Raw genomic sequence first — 22,141 nt, 5'->3', positions numbered from 1 at the left:
ATATGCCTATCTAGATAGAGAAATTTTACAGTGTAGAAAATGTATATTCTATAGGTTTATTCGTTTTGGTATTATGAAATCAAAATGTAATTATTGGCACAAATATATAATATGCATTGTTAGTTATGATATTAAAATTGATTATAAATAAGGTTGTTTGTTATAACTTTTAGCGGCCGTATTGCATACGATAGGGAAGTACTTGCACATAAAATTTTTGCTGCATTTCAGAAATGACGCAGAAACGCATTTCACCGTGGTGGAGCAGTGAGAAAACTATTTTGCTTCTTTTTTTGGAAAATTCAACAGTTCAATTTTAACTTATAACTATTGAGTCTTTAAAAATAAATTCCTGGAATTGCATTTCATTTTTCTGATGAAATCCTTTAATAGATAGTATGCTGATCTAATATAAGGAAATATCAATCTTAAATTTAATGGATTTTAATTTTTCCATTTTAAAGTTTTGGAGCAAATGTAAAGATATAGTAAAAGAAAAAATAAATCTTCATAGTAAAATTTTTTGTGTTCCTTCAGAGATAACAATTTTTCTTTAGCGTGCAAAATTTTTTTCTTTTATTTCAATTCCTTTCATCTTTGTTTCTTTAGTTCTTTATCCTTTGTATCCTTTCTCAACATTCCACGTAATATTTAAGCATATGTCAGTTTTTTTTCCAAGTTAGTCTTGTTCATACACATGTATGTATTTATATTTAATAATATGTATAGAGATACAGATGAAGAATTGAGATTTTTCCAACTTCTGCATACTTATTTGTATACGTAGTATTGAATATGTATTGTATATTGTAATGGCTAAATTTAAAATAGTTTCCTAGTTTCATCATATCTATAAAAGTCGTAAAAGACTTATCTGCGGAAATTTGGGAATTATAAAAAAAAAAAGAAATCATAGAGAAATGAAAAAACGAAATCAGAGTTTGAAACAAAGAATGGAAAATGATTTTAGAGTAATGAAATAACATTCGTTTTCATTTTTGTTCTTCATTTGAATTTTGAAATTATAAAAGTTTTTTGTACATAATTTTTTCCATTCTTTTTTTCGTTTTGCATCTGAAGTAAAAACTTTTATTCAAATAATACATTGAATTTGGGTGTAATATCAATGCCAACTATCAACAGCATTATTTTAAGTAATGTAGTCTGACAAATTGCATTTAAATTTAAAAAGTTGTCTAATGAATTTAAGACTTGAGTAACAGAAATTGGAGATCTTTCGAACAACATTATAAAAATTTAATTATTTTTACAGAATTTTTCGATATTGCAGTTCTTAATGTTGAGCTACAAACCTTTAAAGGCTGTATGGCTCTATGTGGAAATTAAATTCATAAATGATTCAAACCTTTACAGTTTTAATTTTAATAACTGAAGTATCAAAAATGGCTTTTATTGATTTCTTAAGATTTTAGGATTTTTACCATCACTGCATATTTTGATCACTTTACAAAAAAAGTCCTTGGCTCTTTCAATAGCAAAACCTATTTGTGCAAGTAGGCAGTGTTCAGCAAGCAAGCCGATTTTTGTTTTATTCCAAACATGCAAATACCCTATGTACTGGAATTCTTGTTTCAAAATGTTAAAAATTTTTTGACATTCTAAAATGGAGAAAAAAATTTTTTATACACCACCTCAAAAATATTTTTCTTACGGTAGTAAAAAAAAAACTGGTTTTGTTTAAATTTCGTTAGATAAAAATTTTTATTCTTTTCAATGGAAAGAAAGAATCAAAAAGGAAATAAAAAGGAAAAAGGATTCAAATTAATTAAAATATGATGACTTATGCTATACTTTCATGTAATATGTATATGTATGTATATTTAACTATTGTGTCTAAAATTTTAATGTTCTTTTATTTTTATCTCCTCTTTTTTTTTTTATTGCAAAAAAACGCGCTTTGTTTTATGAATTAATCGGATTTAGTCATTCTTTACTAAATGAATGAAATAATCTTAACAGTAAATAGTTAAAATTTAATTTGTGATCATTAATTTTAGCGGATATTATAGAATATTTTAATTTATACTAAGAATTTAATTAAATGGATTTTATATGAATTGCACTTTCGTTATAATAAAATTATGAAAAATATTATGCAACTATATTTACTCGTTATCTATATATAAGAATTGTGCCCTAATTTTTTAATGAGGACTAGTAAGAAGAACGAATAACAACTGTACAATGATTATTTTTTCATGCATTTGATCAATCAATAAATTTTATTGTAGAACAGAGACTACTTTTGAAATAATTGTGACGTAATTCAGATTAAAAGTGCTTTTCATATTAAATTTCACTACACCAACAAGAAACGATAATTTTATTGCGACTGAACCAATAGAACAAAGCAACTTCCTTTTGTGGACTTACACAAAAATTGAGCAAAGCAACGTTTCTGAAATTACTATTTAATATTATTATTTAAAAATTATAGACATATTATTACCAATACATGTTCCTTGAGAACAAAATTGACTACAAATTTTAAAACTTTCATTGTAACGCATTTGATTTAATACGCATTTTAAATATAATTTTGCTCATATCTGCGAAATTCGAGGTTACTTATGCTTGAAAAATTAATTTTTGAATATCTTTTCAATTGAATGAACACCCTATTAATAATAAAATTATAAAAGCTTATGTCATATATTATTATATATATATATATGTATATATGTAAAAACAGTGTAGAAATGACTTCATCTTCCAGAGAATCTAAAGTGTATGGTACTAACTGAATATTTTACAAAAGATTAGTATTAGAGTAAGCTATAAAAAGATAATAATATTTCTTTATTCTTGCTTTTTTTATATTCACGATACTGTGATAATTCGGTAGAAATGGGGGGAGGAAAAAATTTTAATCTCTTCAGATAAACATTAATACTGAAAATGACTCTAATTCATAATTTTGGAATTCTCACAATAATAATATAATAAAGCAATATTGTTTTTGAAAATTTAGCATACTTTCAGGAGAAAGCAATTATTTTTTATGAAAAATTTAGCTAGATTTGAAAAATATTCTAAATTTATGTTTATTGAATTGAAATATTATGCCATTAAAGTTTGCCAATATCCCGAAATTATTGTGGAGTTTTATTATTTCGAATTAAGCACGTTGAAACTTGAATTTTAATTATTTTTCTTAAATCTCATTGAATAATTTAGCAGCAGGTAAAACTTAATCTATTCTATCCGATCTTAAAAAATTAAACCTATTCTTGATAAAAATGTTGTTTTTTGCAATTGGCAATCCTAATTGATTATTTTTCTTCAATTTCTTTATCAAAAAAATTAGTTTTTTATATTTATTGAACATGCTTTTCTCAACACGTTTTTATAATAACATTTTTCCTATATTTAAAATATTTTTCTCTTCTATCTAAAATTTCAATAAAATTTTTATATTTGAAATGTTCCAGATGTTCTAATTAAAAAAAGTATCCTCATTAAATTTTCTTTACCAAAAGCATGTCCTTTTTAACCTCTTATACACAACGTCCCACATTCCTCTTGTACACAATATTGCAATATAAGTTCTTATATACTTTTATTTTTTACTTCCTGAATTAGATATACATGTAGATAGGGTCTGGTATGTAACTTTGTATTTAGTAAGTAGTATTAAATTCCAAATATCAAATTTTGACATTTTTTATACTTTTATTTTTTAAATGGCATTTCTTGGGTTATGACTCGAAACGAATTAAAAAAAAGATAGGGAAAATTCTAAAATAAATGAAAATTAAATTCTATAGGCAGGGAAATTTTTGTTTTTGTTCCTATTTTTATGCTTTGTCGAACTGTAAATATTTGTAGCCTATGCTTGTAAATTCTAATAATATTGAAATAAAATTAATTCAAAGAAAGGGAGTTATTTTCAGAAAATTATGACGATCAAAATTATAATAAAACTTTTGTTTTTCTTTTTTTTTTTGCAATTTTAATAAATCAATAAATTTTTTTTTGTTTTTAAATATTTATTATAAATTTTGTGTACATTCGATTAATTCAAATAAATATTGTAATTTTATGTTTGTCATGTAGCAGAAACCAACGCAATTTTTAAAATAATAGGTTGTCCTTTTGATTTCACAGAAAATTGAGTATTTCTTAAACTGTTAATTTTTGTTTTTAAATTTAGTTTGACTTACTGAATTTTAATTTGATTTGAGTTGAATTGAAATAATAAAATTAAATTTTAAATTTGAAAGTAAAAGTAAAATTCAAATTTTTTTAAACGCATATTTGTAAAAGTTGTTTAACACTTTTTGCGAAAACCAAGAACCACCTTTTTTCGACAATTGGTGGGAATAAAAAAAATTGTTTTTTTAATATATTTATTATATAATTCAACAAAATAATACGACCCAAGGAATCTATGTCTGCTTCTCACTAAATCCGGCCATAAAAACAGTAGACCAGCCAATGTCTCCTCCTCCTCTTTGTCAAAGCAATCTGCTGCAGTAGTTTGTGATTCTCATGACATATTCACTAGAAAAAACAATGAAATATTTTTAATAGAACCTCGCCGCGAATTAGCACAATATCAATTTGATATGTGCTTACTGTTAATGCAGAAAGTTCATTTTACTCTTAAAAACACTCATAATGCCAGTAAATTTTCAATAGCTGCAATGTATGTATAAACATAAAAAATTTTATATACATAAGGTAAAATCCAGAAACCGCTAGTTATTTGATATCACAATTTGGTGACGTACTGCTTTTTCACATAGACACAAGTTTGCGGCGCATATGGACACAAACATTTAAGGTTTAAGTAATTTCACAATTAAATTGTATTAAGGATGCCAGTTTAAATAATTGAAATCATTGAGAATCATAGGTGTCAGATAATTTTTTGAAAGATAAATAATGTGCACTAATTCATTATAAGAATAGAATAATTAAATTGAAATATTTAATTAAAATATTGATCCATTTCATATTGATTGTATTTTAAATCCAATTTTAAATGTTTATTCGAATAAATTGAAAATTTATAAATATTTTTCATTTACATTGTATTATAATTTAAATAAGATGTAAAAACAAAGTAGTTATGTATGTAATGGCAAAGAGAAGAATGAAATATTTTACGATTGCAAAAAAAAATTGAAATTTTAACCGGAACATGAAATAAACTTTTTGTAAACAAATATAAATATAACAAAATTTTTTTTTTGCAGTTTCTGTAAAATTCATTAAATAAAAGTAATAACATAGGCTAGAACTATGATAAGTAACGTTCACTTGATAAACGCGTTATGTCCTTTTAAAAGAGTTTTAAAATAGTTTAGTTTCCACGATTTTTCGGCCTTATTACGTATTGTGATTAAAATAAGTTTTAAAGTACATTTTAAGTGTAGACTATTGTTACCGATGGAATATTTGCTTTAGAATTTATTTCTAATTCTTAATTACAAACAAAGAATATTGAAATAATTCGTGTAATTCTTATAAAAAATTTTATAGAAAATGTTGCCACATGAATTTTCATGATAATATTATTGTTGGCAGATAAATCACCCTAACCTGGCTTTCATATCTAAAATTGAAAATATTTACTGCCTCATATTTTCCTATCAAGGTGCAGTTTTTCTGAAACATAAGTGCCGCACAGTAAATTTCAATTTAGTTCTTTTAAAATTTTATTCTGTTTCACAAGTCATTTATTCTCCAATTATAGTATTGAGGATGTATGAAATATACACATTTGCTTGTACGAATATAAATTTTTGTACAAACAACAACAAATGAATAAAAATTCATCATGTTGTGATGACCGGATTCTAATTTACCTCACTTGAAATCTACTTATTTTTGTGTTGTTCTTTTTGTTTACTGTAGTTGGAAATTGTGGCGAAATCTCATTATTTATAAATTTTAATAGAAAATAATGTGGTTTGAATTTTTAATAGCAACGATTTCGTTTTTTTTTTTTTTTTTGATTTTCAAATATGTGGTTAAACAAAATAAAAAGAAAAAATTATAATAATTTGCAAAATTTGACACAAAATCAAAGTGCATTAAATACAATAATTCTTTCTTTAGTGAGTAATTGTTACAATCGAACAAATACAGTCACAGGTTTATATTTGAACAATAACAAAAAAAAATGCAATTTGGACTTCTATTTTGGTGGTGAATTATATAATAAATCTACAAACGCATTAAATATTTTTATTCTTGCATTGTTAAAAATTAAAACTTACCATAAACGTTGACGGATTAGTAATAATAATATTTTAATTTATGGGTATACATATGTGGAAAGTGTTATGTAGGTCATTCGATTCCGATTCATAGTTATTTTTATAAAAAAAATCTATATATGATTTGCGATTCTAAAATGTTGTATGTTAAAATTTTCTTATAGAAATGAATAAATTATACGAAAGTTTTTATCATTTTTAGTTCATCGCTGCAAGAGAAATTATTAAGAACTCTATATTAAAGACATTTTAAGCACTTTAGCTCTGTCTTACATTATAAATAAATATTCTACAAAATAAATTTATTATTTAAGTGAAATTCCATTAGTTTAGTTGATTTCTTTGTTTAATTTTTTCAGATGAAAATTCAATGGTACATCATTCGTCAGATAGTTATGAATCTTTGGATCGATATGATGTAGCCTTGGAAAAATTAAGAATTTCGGATAATTTAAATAATATTGGTGTAAAATTACCTTATCCACCACACGAAGGTAAGTACATACATATATTAATTAAATTTTTAATTTTAACATATGTCATTCTTAAAAATTGTCTAAATTTCTAATTGAACTCAGAATATTTTTCAATTGAAAATACATCTTCAATCTCAAAGTTAACAATTATTGTATTAAACATTAAAAAAATATTCATTTTTAAATTTTGTATTCTTACGGTATTCAAACTGCGCGGCTCTGATTTTTGAAAAATTTATTTAAAACTTCTATAAAGTCCTAAAATTTAAAAGTTTATCTATTTAAATATTTTCTTCAGAAATTAGAAATTAAGTACGTCAGCAAATAATTAAAGTTCCTAGATCCTTTTAAAGAAATTCTTTTTGTTAGAAATCAATAAAACTATTTCAAAGTCTTAATCCTATCAAGAAAACGAAATAAAATAATTTTTTGTTCAAAATGAAAAATTTTCATTAAAATAAGTTTTCTAAAAATAATTTAAAGTTTTTCTTTACAAATTCTTTAAATTCCTAAATTGAATTTTCTATAATATTTATTTAAACGAAAAATCTTTATGGAAATCCTTAAAATCCCTATAATAAACTTTTTTGTTTCTTTTAATAAAAGAAAATCAAAATATATTTTGTAAGTAAATTTTCTAACAATTCATTTTACTTAAATCCTGTCAATGGTTAGATAGAAAATACAAAGGTTAAATTTAAATGTAATAGAAAAATCATTTTGTCCTTATATATTAATAGTATTCTTATAATAAATACTTATTAAAAACGTGTCTTTCTTTAATATATTATATAATGTGTATATAAGCATATCCGGTTTTAATATAAAAATATCTAAATTTAAACTAAAAGTAACTAATTCCACTGTAACTTCCGCTTAAATTTAATTTCCGTAGTTGAAATTAACTTTATTGAACTTTTTTAACCACTCTATATAATATATTTACTCTTGCTTGTTTTTTGTTCTTGTTTTAATAGAAACACGCAGAGTTCATCAGAATTTTTCAATAAATAATTTAAGAGGAAAGCGTGAAATTTGTTCTGAAGAAAATAAGTATGGTAGTGATTCTAATCTTAAAGTCAAACAACTTAAAGATGATTGGTATAATTTGAGGAGACGTCAAAATTTTCACAATGAAAAACATAATAATAATAATGATATTAAAAATTATAATATTCGGATTAATAAAAGAAATGATAATAATTATGTGACTGAACTAAGTAAAAGTGTAAATGATGGCCGACCTCAGGGACATAGAATGAAAAAAATCCTCACTAGGATACCAAATACTCTATTGTCTAGTCAAGATGAAATGTTCATTTTACCTAATACTGAATTTCAGCAAAACTCATATATTTTGTGTGATAATGGTAAAAAGCAACAATTACAAAATTATCATCATCAAGAACAGCAAAATATTCGACAACAACAACAACCATGCAATCTTCTAAGCTCTTCTAATTCAATTGTTAAAAAATTTAATCAAAAAAAGAAAAAATCATTTACATTACAACAAAATCGACTACCAATTAAAACGATATTAGCTCCGTCAGAAGAAATTTCATTATTTAAAAGACCAACACCATTAAATATTAAAGAATCATCTGGATTTTTATCGCATATGCCTAAATCTCGTGTAGAGAACAATGTGACTAATATTGATAACGATGCAAATGATAATTTTACAAAAGAATTTTTTGATGAGAAAAATTTACGTAGACATTATTGGAATGAAAAAGAAAACCAGAGTTATAGTAATGATAGTACTAAAAGACGTGATCAACATGAAAATTTAAAATTTAAAAATGAATTTGACTTACCAATACCATCAGCTTCAGATGCCTGTTATGAGGTTAGTCAAAATTTACAACGTAAATTACAACAGAATCAAACAATATCTGAAAACAATTCTTTAAATAATAGAAAAAGGAATGGTGTATTTTGGTTTTCATCAACATCAACATCATATTCAAATAGCCCTAATTTGTTCTATAATAATCCTATAGATATGGTAGATAGTAAAATGAATGAAAATAATGATAATATTATGAAAAGACGTCAACCACATAACGAAAAATTACCAACACAGCCACCAAATTATTACAATAGAACAGATTTATATGAAAATGGTATTGAAATGGAAACATTAAAAATTGGGGCATTCGAAAATGATTTAAATTTAATGCCTGTTCAAAGGAATGTAAAAATACAACAACAGCAACAACAACAAAAATGTGATGTGGATATAAAAACAAAATCTAAAATTGAAGCAATAAAAACTCCTACCGATCCTGATATTAAATTATATACGAGTTTTAATCAAGAAAACTATAAAAATATGTGCCGTAATATGGCTGCAAATAGTTTTCAAAAACGAAATAACAAAAAAAATAATAATAAATTTATTTCCGATATGAAAATGATGACAACACAAGTACAAAATTTTTCATCATTCAAAGATACCACAACATTATCACCATCAGTTACAGATTCAGTTTCAGCTTCAACATCAGCAATATCATCGTCTTCTTCAAGAGTAAAACAACTTAAAAACGAAATTGAAAAAAATCAAATGAATAACCAAAGAAACGAAAACAATAATATTCCGAATTTTAGTATCAAAAGTTCAACAAACGAACAAAATACTATCAATAATATTGATAATATTATTGATCATAATGATGATGATATTGATGATGATGATGATATTGATGATATAAGTAATAATCATATTAGATGGTATAAAGTAAATGAAAATTTTTGGCAATTGAAAAAGTCACAATACAAAGAAAAACAAAAGATTTCAGAAGCTATGGAAAACGAAAGGATGATAATAAAAGATGAAGGCAACAATAGTTGTAATAGTAAATTTAATAATAAAGCGACTAAACAAAAATACAGCGATAACGATAGAAATGAAATAGAACAGGATAATAATAATATTGATATTGATAATAGGGATGATGACAGTGAAATGGTAAGAAAAGATGAACATTAAAAAAAAATTTTTTTTTCTTTAGGCTCACATCCTCGTACTATAACATATCGAAGCAGCCATAACGTAACTTACTAAAATGTAAATGAAATCGTAGACAATAAAATGAAAATAAAAAAGAATTTTCATTTATAGTTTCTATTTCTATATTTCGGTTAATAATATTTTTAGGTTCATAATTTTTTTGGGGGGCACATATTAATAAGCACATATTATATAAGTAATATGTGAAAATTAGTATTATTATTATAATTTGACATAGAGTTTTTTTCTGTATTTTATAATGTTGATGTTATTGTTAACAGTAATTATTGTTTGAATTTTCTATTTCATCTCAAATATAGCGACGGCAAAAATATTATTGCAGTACATTATGTAAAAATATTTACCAATTTAAGTTTTCAATTCAAAATTTTTCGTGTTAGCCAAGGTATTGTGAATGAATTTTAAAATTTTAATTGATGTCTATATTTTTTACGAATATTAGGGATTTAGCCATATGCTTGTGTGTTGCAATATTCATAACAATACGTTGACAAAATCTTATGACATCTTATGATATCAAAATGTGCTTAAGTCTAAAAATCTTATGACGTCGATCTTATGACATCAAAATGTACTTCTTAGTTTTCTATTTGTCTATTTATTTGCTTATATTCTTCAGCCTCTTTTTCTCCTTCTCCTAAACTCAATATTATTGCCGAAATTTTCCTCTTATTCAAAAGGTACCTTTAGTAAAACTTTCTTGCAGTAAGATATTTTTAGAATTTTTAAATTAAGATTCATTCAAAGACTGTATTTGCTTAATCTCTAGAAATATGAGTTGTTGACAAAAAATTTTAAAGAAAAAAGTACTATTTTTACTAGGCTTTTACCAACACTTATAGCAAAATATATAAAAAATTTAAACCATTTTATTTTATTAAATTTTAAAACAAATTCTTGTTTTTTTTTTATTTCACTTTCAGTATTATCAAAATATCGATGAAACTTTTAATAGACAACGAAATTTTTCAAATGATCAATCCTTCAAGTATCCAGAATATTCTTTTCAACCGAACAATCTTGAATTTCAACATTCAACAAATTTTATGAGAATTAATTCACCTGGAATTTTATCACCATCAAAGACTAATGATAATTTTTCAAATTTTCCAATATCTAATACACAACGACCTTTTAATAATAATATTATTTATACGAATAATACGAACAATATTGAAGATAAAGTAAATAATTTATGTAATGACAATATTGAAAATTTAAACAAAAATAATAGCAATGTAAATGGTTTAATTCAACAATTAAATATCATTGGAATACCACAAACTAATCCTTCCTTAAATATTTATAAGGATGGTAACTGTATCAGTAATAACGATGACAATAAAAAACAATTTAATAATGAACAAAAGAATTATAGTGATTGTAATACAACAACAGATATAAATTCTGTTATATCATCAGATCGTATAAGAACGCCAACTAATTGTGGTACTGAATTAGCTAAAAAATATTTGGAGGCAAAAAGGCGACCCTTACCCAGAATTCCATTACAAGATGAGGTAAGTTGGATTAATTGATTTAGAATTCATAATTTTAATTTTTTTATTAGATTCTAAATTAAACCTATAATTATGAAAATGTCACTAAATGAAAAGTTTTGGCCCAACTAAACACAATATTATAATAATCCAATTTTAATATGATTTTAAATCATTTTATTTTTTTTTAATTCATCATTATACAAAGAAAATTAAAATTATTATTTTAATACAAGTCCAACTTTAAAAAAATTTTTGAATGACAAATCCTAATCCACATCATATCAATTGTAAAATAAGAGAAAAATTTAAACCTTAGAAACCACAAACATTTATGAGTAACGATAATTTGGGTAAAAAACTTTTCTTAAAGAAATTAACACTTTTAAAAGCTGAGATTTTCTCAAAAACTTCCTCCTTTGCACACAATAATTGTATAAGCAAACAAGAATATCAACGTTAAATTAATTCGTTCAATTTTAATGTATATTATTTTCATTACAACTATAATGTACATATATTTTGAATGAATCTACATACACATACATAAATACAATGTTTTGCATGTAAAAAGGAAGCCTAATAATAAAAATTCATTTTTATATCTTTAAATATACACTCAAATTTTTAAAAAACACAAAATTTAATATTTTAAATTTCACCCATATACCTAATTTTGGCAACAAAAAGAAAACCACACCACATATCCTTTTTAATATTATCATTAAATATATAGTTATGTATGTATGTAAATATAATATAATATTGTAGAAACTGAAAACAATGCTAGTAAATTTATTCTCATATATAAGAATTGTGTGGTATTCTTAAGCATGGTAACATTTCTAATTTGTTTTATGATATGAAGGCAAAAATGTAAAAGATACATATATGTTTGTACAATTGTATATAAATTTCATATTCAAGGATAAAAACAAGTGACTTAATGTAACCATAACGGAAAGCAACAAATAACAAAAACAATGATAACAATAACAAAAACAGAAGAATACGAAGAAAAGAAATGATTCTTTTTTTATTTTGTGTACAGGATATAAAAGTAAATATTTACTGTTTTTTGCTGATGTTACTGGTATCCTTATGCCTTTTTAGATTTAGATTTGACTTGTTTTTTAGCGGAGTAAACGAAACAGCAATGAAGATTAAATAAAAATCACATCACAAAATGGAAAAATATTCATTTGCGTTGCTCCACACATTTATATGGTATAATTGAAAGTTTATTAAAACACATCAATAATTTTTTTGACCATTATTATTTTTACTTTATTTGAAAATCTTAAGTGTGTTTCAATTTTATAAGTTGAAATTATTGCGTACTATTAGGAAGAAATATTTTTCGAGTCTCGATTATTGATGTTTTTGGTTCTTACTTAATATTACATATAATTATGTGAATTAGCTGTTTTAGCGTATCGCAATTGCATATTTCTTTGCCTTTACTCTTTACATTGTGTTGTAATTTCAGTCACAATATTATGCATAATGTGTAAATTCGTAAAAATACTGTGCCAAAACATCAAAAATGGTGGGAAAAGTTTTTTCATTTAAAAAAATATTAATATTTTGAATACAGTGAATACTGTAGCTTTGTTAGTGAAGCTTTCTGCAATATTTTAAAGCATGTAGAAAATAAACTTTGGTTATGTTTGAGTTTTAAACATAAAACCAGCCAAAAAAAATAAACTATTGTAAATTGTTCGAAAAGTGTTCTCACTATGATGACAAACCAACCATCTGTGGATGTTGAGTTAAGTGCATATATTTTAAACAAGTTAGATATTATATTGAAAAAGTGGAATGGGCTTGATGCAATATAGACTAGAACTAGGTATATAAAGTAATTCTAAAGTTGTATAGAACGGTACGAAATTAGTAGATGGTAATATTGAACTTCAAAATTATAATCAAATATTAAAAAGTGATAGAATATTTAAAATAAAAATATTCTTATGAAAATAAGAACTGATTTGTTTCTCCTGATAAAACATTCAATGAAACCCTTCATGAGAAGTCACTGTTACAAACTGAACATTGAAACTGAATGCTGATTATTTTAATTTTGTTTGAACGTCTTGAAGTTATTTTTTTTTTTAAAGCTTTGTATGTAAATTGTCTGTTCCAAAAAAAAAAACAAAAACTATGCAAAACAAAAATCTCAGTAAGTAAATTTCTACCTTTGTTGTTTTATATCGTTGTAGCAAAAAAAGAGAAGGTGGTAGGAATAAATGCTTTTACTCGGCAGAGTTGAATAATTTTATATTTTATACAACACATGCAATCATACACCAACAATAATATAATACAGAAATAATTTTATTTTTTTGTTGCGGTTTGTATCCTGTGTTACTTGAATTAGTAGTGTTTTTTTTTGTTTTTTTTTTATTTACAATATATTCGACCCGCATTTTATTAACATTTATAACTTAAATGAAATCAGATTTGTTTTTATAAAATAACAAATTTTTCTTGTATTCATTCAAAATATATAATTACAATTTTTTGTATCATTTTAAAATTTACTTAAGAAAATTGAGGAGATTGCACAAAATATTGAATCGGTCAGTAAATTAGTAAGACATTTTATGATAAAATTATGGTGAGTTTCTGGATATTTTGCTCTTTATATTGGAATGGCCAAGTCTCTATTAAACAAATAATCTGCATTTTCCGAGATTGCATTTTGGAATTGAATTATGGCGGAGCCAGCTTGAAAACAACATTAAATTATTAAAAATAATTGAATTAAAGAAAAATCTTATACAAAATATCAAAATTTTGATAAAAACAAAATAAATATTTTTTAAGAACAAATTTGGACTATATAGAATGTACAATAATTGTAGGATCGCTCAAAAACGTAGTTCTATTGTGTATTTACAAAAATCGCTTTCTGTATATCACTATAAACTATACACACAATGATAATATTTATTTTTCACTTCTTTCAATTACAAATTCAATACGTACATATATAAATTATTGCACAAGCAGAATTGTACAATATCAAATTATCTATGGTGCTATCCTAGAGATTGCCGATATAACTTTAAACAATATAATTTTTATATTATTTTCTTGAAATCAAAATGAAGAACATGTGCTCCTATCATCTACATACATAAATTTCTTCTTGCTATTTTTTCTTGATTTTTATTTGTTTAGGCTTGAAGATGAATTTTTTTCTCAACTAAATTAAATTGAATTTATAAATTAAGTCAAATTAAATTGATGTACATTTTCACTTAACTTAATTTGATGTAAATACATATTTTACATATGTAAATACATATAGATTCAAAAAATACATATTTAACATATTGCGTAAGGCAGAAAAACAAAGAAATAAAAAAATATTTACAAATTGAAAATATTTTCATGCTTAGGATACTACAAACTTTTTGCCAAACACAGAGGCAAAACGAAAATAAAACATTTTTTTTTAACTTTTGATTTATTTTTGGATTTTTTATTGTGACAAGTTAAACAATATGCTTTTTTATAAGGAAATTAAATTGCTCTATAAAAGTTGAATATTTTGGAATTTGTATAATAAAATAAAATTTTTAGATTCAAATTTTTTGTATTGGAAATATTAAATAATTTTTGAAATACGAATGAGTCTTGGCACACATTTTCATATTCTCGTTAAGTAGTTTTAAGCACTTTCCAAAAAAAATTTTGAAAAAAGTGTTTATTAGTTCCATTCCATCTATTTGTCCATGGTCATATTTACAAAACTTCTACACTCTTGAAATTACAAAGCTTAAATTTCATATGTACATAGATCTTTACCAGAAACTTACTTTCGTAGAAGAAAATTTTTATCTATTTAGAGGGGGGACCCACTAAAAGTTATAGCCTCCAAAACCAAAAAAATGCCATTTTTTAGCCATTTATTGCAGGAAAACAACAAGCATTTTTCAAGCATAGTAGCTTACTTTTTGTGTCGTATAGCATACGATAATTGAAGTTAAAAAAAAAATAGTCGTTAAAATTTACCTCTCCCAAGTTATCGCCTCTCGAAATTTGTAAAATTTGAGTTTTTGGCATCTTAGATTTCCGAAACTGTAAGCTTTTCCAAATTTCTATAAATGCAGAAAGCTAACGGCGAATAACATGCCATTGAAAAATAAAATAATTTCTTTTACTAACTGAATTAACCCTTAAATTCAGGAATTACGTTAACATTTCTTTCAATTAAATTTGTTTCATTTCAAAGATTGCATTTGTTTTAAAGATTACTCACCCTATTGCTACAGAATGTGTGCATATACCTCTATGCATGTAATAACTAATAAAAAATTTGTTACTTTTTTAGTTGCTCCAGTCAACTATGCGCCGAGAGATTAGTACGTTAATTGAAATAAAATATAAACAGCTACGAACTTTTGCTAAAAATAATGTATAGATTTTCTCTGAATTTTGAGGTCATTTTAATAAAATTAAATTTTATTCGACTTTACATAACTTGTGACTATTACATATTAATTCAAAGTTGAACAACGTAAAATCTTAAGTCTTAAGTTTTTCTATAAATTTTTAATACATTAAATGTGAATTATAATTCTTATGTAATTATTAATTTCTTTCATGTGTGCACTTCATGAAAAAAATAAAGTTGTGGGAGTTGAATTGAAAAAAAAATAGAAAATAATGTGCTATTTGACACGCTTTTTATGAACATAAATGTAGAATAATTGCAATTAAAATTTTCTATACTACTTTATTGGGGGTGATAAATTTTTATGAAAGATACCAAGGTTGAAAAAGTTATAAGAGGTAATATTTCTCTCGCAACCCTTTTATTTTAAAAATTATTTTTAAATGAGTATTATACGAAATACATGTGTACAATCCAATTTTTCGTTTAATATTATTCTATGTTTCTTAAGAAAATTACTTTTCAATCTTAGTTTTATGAAGTTACTTATACAATATAAGATTTAAAAGTAGCTTGATCTACATTTCTGTACATTATATATGTATTATTAATTATCAATAAATATTCTTTATATTGTTTTAATTAAAATTAAAATTATAATTAAAATAAAAGAAGAATATTTTCAATGTAAATACGTAAAGACTAAGTTGGGGTTAGAAAAATTATATCTACATATAAGGATATGAATTACCGTAGTCACTTGTGAAATTATTGGGTCATCAATAAAAAAAAAAATTGTTCAGAATTTAAATCTTTAGAGAAGTAAACAAAAATATTTTCTTCAACTTTTTTAATGATTATGAATGAAAATTAAGATTAAATAATAGATGGAAGAGCTACCAGAAGAATATTATTCTCTTGATTGAAATTCTTTATAACTAAAAACTCATTCCTTTTTATCGACCGTATTGTGTAAACAATAGGTAGGTTATGTGATGGCAACAAATTTTGCATATCGAGTTTTCGGTGGGAACGTACTTCTCCATAGTAGGGAAGTGTAAATAAACTATTTTTAACAACCTGTCGGTCTGTCCGTCTGTCGGTCTGTGTGTGCACGCGTGTATCTAAAGTTCGGCTGAACCGATTTTGATGAAATTTTATATGTAAGTTTGTTTCCACCATGGCACGGATCGATCAACTTTTGGTATATATCAGGCCTCGGGAACTGCACTTTTTAGCGGGCCTGTTTTACATTTTTGAACATTTTGAAGAAAATATTCAACCGATTTACTTGAAATTTTATATATAAGCTCAGCTCGACCGTCCGCAAAAATTCGTATGTTTTGGAAGAAATCAGGCATCGGCAACTAGACGTTTACTACGGGACAAAACTTACACTTTTGTGTATATAAAGAGAAATAATCAACCGATTTCATTGAAATTTAATATATGAACTCCTCGTATTAAAACAATGAACATATAAATTTTTTGGAAAGATCAGGGCTCGAAAACGGATTTGCGGGCCGATTTTACATTTTTCACCATTTTGAAGAAAGTATTCAACCGAATTACTTGAAATTTCATATATAAGCTTTGCTCGATCATACGCAAAAATTCCTAACTTGTGGAAGAAACCAGGCATCAGCAACTGGGCGTTTACTACGGGCCAAATATACATTTTTGTGTATATAAAGAGAAATAATCTACCAACTTCATTGAAATTTAATATATGAATTCCCCGTATTAAAACAATGAACATGTAAATTTTTTGGAAAGATTAGGCATCGGCAACTGGACGTTTACTACGGGCCAAACATACACTTTTGTGTATATAAAGAGAAATAATCAACCGATTTCATTGAAATTTAATATATGAATTCCTCGTATTAAAGCAGTGAACATATAACTTTTTTGGAAAAATCAGGGCTCGAGAACTGATTTGCGGGCCGATTTTACATTTTTCACCATATCCACAGAACAAATTGATGGAATTTCTTGAAATTTGATATTTGAGTTCTGGTTGTTACCGAAACTAACTGGCGAGCATTTCAGGGAATTCGGGTAGCACAAAGCGAAACTCTACTAAGAGCCAAATTTACATTTTTCTAAGTATGTTAACTATAAGCTTACTAATGTCCTAAAAATTGGAAAGAAGTATTTAACAGACATTTTTATAATATTCTGTAACACTTTCATTTAACTAGACAATACACAATGCGGTCGGTTATGTGCTGACCACATCAGATTTTTTTTAATGTTTTAATATAAAAAATGGCAGATTTAATGTAAATAAAGTTAAGGACATTGAAAAACTTTATTATAATAAAAAATCTGTTTTTCAAGAAATTTCTTTTAACTCCACCGTACGGGATTTTATTTCGGCCAAAGTTTTTCAAAAAAGATACCCCATAACATTTTTCCATCTTTTGTAATGGGCTTTAATTTCCAATTTTTTAAATTTTTTATTAAAATTAAATTTAAATAGTAGGTATTGTGTAAAACTATATTAAAATAAATATAAGGGCTAATATGGTAGATTATGGTCTGCATGCTATTTCTTTCATAATTCTAGGTATGAAGTCTCTCATCTCATAAAAATTATTTAAACCTTTACAAAAATAACAATTATTTAAAATAATGTTTTTTCTATATTTTCTATATTTTCTAAACACTGTAAATTGTGAATAACTGTAAAGTACAACCATATTTTATATTTTTGGTCGTGCAAAATTTCAAGAATTTTTTAATTTTTTGACAAGGTAGGGGGTCGTGCAAAATTTTAAAAAATTTTCGATTTTTTGACAAGGTAGGGGGTCGTGCAAAATTTTAAAAATTTTCGAATTTTTGACAAGGTAGGGGGTCGTGCAAAATTTTAAAAAATTTTCGATTTTTTGACAAGGTAGGGGGTCGTGCAAAATTTTAAAAAATTTTCGATTTTTTGACAAGGTAGGGGGTCGTGCAAAATTTTAAAAATTTTCGATTTTTTGACAAGGTAGGGGGTCGTGCAAAATTTTAAAAATTTTCGATTTTTTGATAAGGTAGGGGGTCGTGCAAAATTTTAAAAAATTTTCAATTTTTTGACAAGGTAGGGGGTCGTGCAAAATTTTAAAAATTTGCGATTTTTTGACAAGGTAGGGGGTCGTGCAAAATTTTAAAAATTTTCGATTTTTTGATAAGGTCGTGCAAAATTTTAAAAAATTTTCAATTTTTTGACAAGGTAGGGGGTCGTGCAAAATTTTAAAAAATTTTCGAATTTTTGACAAGGTAGGGGGTCGTGCAAAATTTTAAAAATTTTCGATTTTTTGACAAGGTAGGGGGTCGTGCAAAATTTTAAAAATTTTCGATTTTTTGACAAGGTAGGGGGTCGTGCAAAATTTTAAAAATTTTCGATTTTTTGACAAGGTAGGGGGTCGTGCAAAATTTGAAAAAATTTTCGATTTTTTGCCAAGGTAGGGGGTCGTGCAAAATTTTAAAAATTTTCGATTTTTTTGACAAGGTAGGGGGTCGTGCAAAATTTTAAAAATTTTCGATATTTTGACAAGGTAGGGGGTCGTCCAAAATTTTAAAAATTTTCGAATTTTTGACAAGGTAGGGGGTCGTGCAAAATTTTAAAAATTTTCGAATTTTTGACAAGGTAGGGGGTCGTGCAAAATTTTAAAAATTTTCGATTTTTTGACAAGGTAGGGGGTCGTGCAAAATTTTAAAAATTTTCGATTTTTTGATAAGGTAGGGGGTCGTGCAAAATTTTAAAAAATTTTCGATTTTTTGACAAGGTAGGGGGTCGTGCAAAATTTGAAAAAATTTTCGAATTTTTGACAAGGTAGGGGGTCGTGCAAAATTTTAAAAATTTTCGATTTTTTGACAAGGTAGGGGGTCGTGCAAAATTTTAAAAATTTTCGATTTTTTGACAAGGTAGGGGGTCGTGCAAAATTTTAAAAATTTTCGAATTTTTGACAAGGTAGGGGGTCGTGCAAAATTTTAAAAAATTTTCGATTTTTTGACAAGGTAGGGGGTCGTGCAAAATTTTAAAAAATTTTCGAATTTTTGACAAGGTAGGGGGTCGTGCAAAATTTTAAAAATTTTCGATATTTTGACAAGGTAGGGGGTCGTGCAAAATTTTAAAAATTTTCGAATTTTTGACAAGGTAGGGGGTCGTGCAAAATTTTAAAAAATTTTCGATTTTTTGACAAGGTAGGGGGTCGTGCAAAATTTTAAAAAATTTTCGAATTTTTGACAAGGTAGGGGGTCGTGCAAAATTTTAAAAATTTTCGATTTTTTGATAAGGTAGGGGGTCGTGCAAAATTTTAAAAAATTTTCGAATTTTTGACAAGGTAGGGGGTCGTGCAAAATTTTAAAAATTTTAGATTTTTTGATAAGGTAGGGGGTCGTGCAAAATTTTAAAAAATTTTCGATTTTTTGACAAGGTAGGGGGTCGTGCAAAATTTGAAAAAATTTTCGAATTTTTGACAAGGTAGGGGGTCGTGCAAAATTTTAAAAATTTTCGATTTTTTGACAAGGTAGGGGGTCGTGCAAAATTTTAAAAAATTTTCGATTTTTTGACAAGGTAGAGGGTCGTGCAAAATTTTAAAAAATTTTCGATTTTTTGACAAGGTAGGGGGTCGTGCAAAATTTTAAAAATTTTCGATTTTTTGACAAGGTAGGGGGTCGTGCAAAATTTTAAAAATTTTCGATTTTTTGATAAGGTAGGGGGTCGTGCAAAATTTTAAAAAATTTTCAATTTTTTGACAAGGTAGGTGGTCGTGCAAAATTTTAAAAATTTTCGATATTTTGACAAGGTAGGGGGTCGTGCAAAATTTTAAAAAATTTTTGAATTTTTGACAAGGTAGTGGGTCGTGCAAAATTTTAAAAAATTTTCGAATTTTTGACAAGGTAGGGGGTCGTGCAAAATTTTAAAAATTTTCGATTTTTTGACAAGGTAGGGGGTCGTGCAAAATTTTAAAAATTTGCGATTTTTTGACAAGGTAGGGGGTCGTGCAAAATTTTAAAAATTTTCGATTTATTGACAAGGTAGGGGGTCGTGCAAAATTTTAAAAAATTTTCGAATTTTTGACAAGGTAGGGGGTCGTGCAAAATTTTAAAAAATTTTCGATTTTTTGACAAGGTAGGGGGTCGTGCAAAATTTTAAAAATTTTCGATTTTTTGACAAGGTAGGGGTCGTGCAAAATTTGAAAAAATTTTCGATTTTTTGACAAGGTAGGTGGTCGTGCAAAATTTTAAAAATTTTCGATATTTTGACAAGGTAGGGGGTCGTGCAAAATTTTAAAAAATTTTTGAATTTTTGACAAGGTAGTGGGTCGTGCAAAATTTTAAAAAATTTTCGAATTTTTGACAAGGTAGGGGGTCGTGCAAAATTTTAAAAATTTTCGATTTTTTGACAAGGTAGGGGGTCGTGCAAAATTTTAAAAATTTGCGATTTTTTGACAAGGTAGGGGGTCGTGCAAAATTTTAAAAATTTTCGAATTTTTGACAAGGTAGGGGGTCGTGCAAAATTTTAAAAAATTTTAGATTTTTTGACAAGGTAGGGGGTCGTGCAAAATTTTAAAAAATTTTCGATTTTTTGACAAGGTAGGGGGTCGTGCAAAATTTTAAAAATTTTCGATTTTTTGACAAGGTAGGGGGTCGTGCAAAATTTTAAAAATTTTCGATTTTTTGACAAGGTAGGGGGTCGTGCAAAATTTTAAAAATTTTCGATTTTTTGATAAGGTAGGGGGTCGTGCAAAATTTTAAAAAATTTTCGATTTTTTGACAAGGTAGGGGGTCGTTCAAAATTTGAAAAAATTTTCGATATTTTGACAAGGTAGGGGGTCGTGCAAAATTTTAAAAATTTTCGATTTTTTGACAAGGTAGGGGGTCGTGCAAAATTTTAAAAATTTTCGATTTTTTGACAAGGTAGGGGGTCGTGCAAAATTTTAAAAATTTTCGAATTTTTGACAAGGTAGGGGGTCGTGCAAAATTTTAAAAAATTTTCGATTTTTTGACAAGGTAGGGGGTCGTGCAAAATTTTAAAAAATTTTCGAATTTTTGACAAGGTAGGGGGGTCGTGCAAAATTTTAAAAAATTTTAGATTTTTTGACAAGGTAGGGGGTCGTGCAAAATTTTAAAAAATTTTCGATTTTTTGACAAGGTAGGGGGTCGTGCAAAATTTTAAAAATTTTCGATTTTTTGACAAGGTAGGGGGTCGTGCAAAATTTTAAAAATTTTCGATTTTTTGACAAGGTAGGGGGTCGTGCAAAATTTTAAAAATTTTCGAATTTTTGACAAGGTAGGGGGTCGTGCAAAATTTTAAAAAATTTTAGATTTTTTGACAAGGTAGGGGGTCGTGCAAAATTTTAAAAAATTTTCGATTTTTTGACAAGGTAGGGGGTCGTGCAAAATTTTAAAAATTTTCGATTTTTTGACAAGGTAGGGGGTCGTGCAAAATTTTAAAAATTTTCGAATTTTTGACAAGGTAG

The 22,141-nt window shown here is 25.9% G+C and overlaps 1 protein-coding gene across 1 annotated transcript in view; it reads left to right on the top strand.

Annotated features, from left to right (window-relative positions):
• LOC129605839 (uncharacterized) overlaps window positions 1-22,141 on the top strand; it is a 190,479-nt gene that overhangs the window by 9,841 nt on the left and 158,497 nt on the right. Inside the window, exons 4-7 of the mRNA XM_055515815.1 lie at window positions 6,608-6,742; window positions 7,702-9,701; window positions 10,688-10,948; window positions 11,075-11,284. Of these exons, the coding sequence (XP_055371790.1) occupies window positions 6,608-6,742; window positions 7,702-9,701; window positions 10,688-10,948; window positions 11,075-11,284 (2,606 nt within the window). The remainder of the gene's footprint in view (window positions 1-6,607; window positions 6,743-7,701; window positions 9,702-10,687; window positions 10,949-11,074; window positions 11,285-22,141) is intronic.

The sequence above is a fragment of the Condylostylus longicornis genome, unplaced genomic scaffold, assembly GCF_029603195.1.
Source record: "Condylostylus longicornis isolate FDR11 unplaced genomic scaffold, ASM2960319v2 ptg000015l, whole genome shotgun sequence".
In the NCBI taxonomy this organism is placed as follows: Eukaryota; Metazoa; Arthropoda; class Insecta; order Diptera; family Dolichopodidae; genus Condylostylus; species Condylostylus longicornis.
The sequence above is the reverse complement of the archived record's forward strand: the minus strand, read 5'-3'. Positions and strand labels throughout refer to the sequence as shown.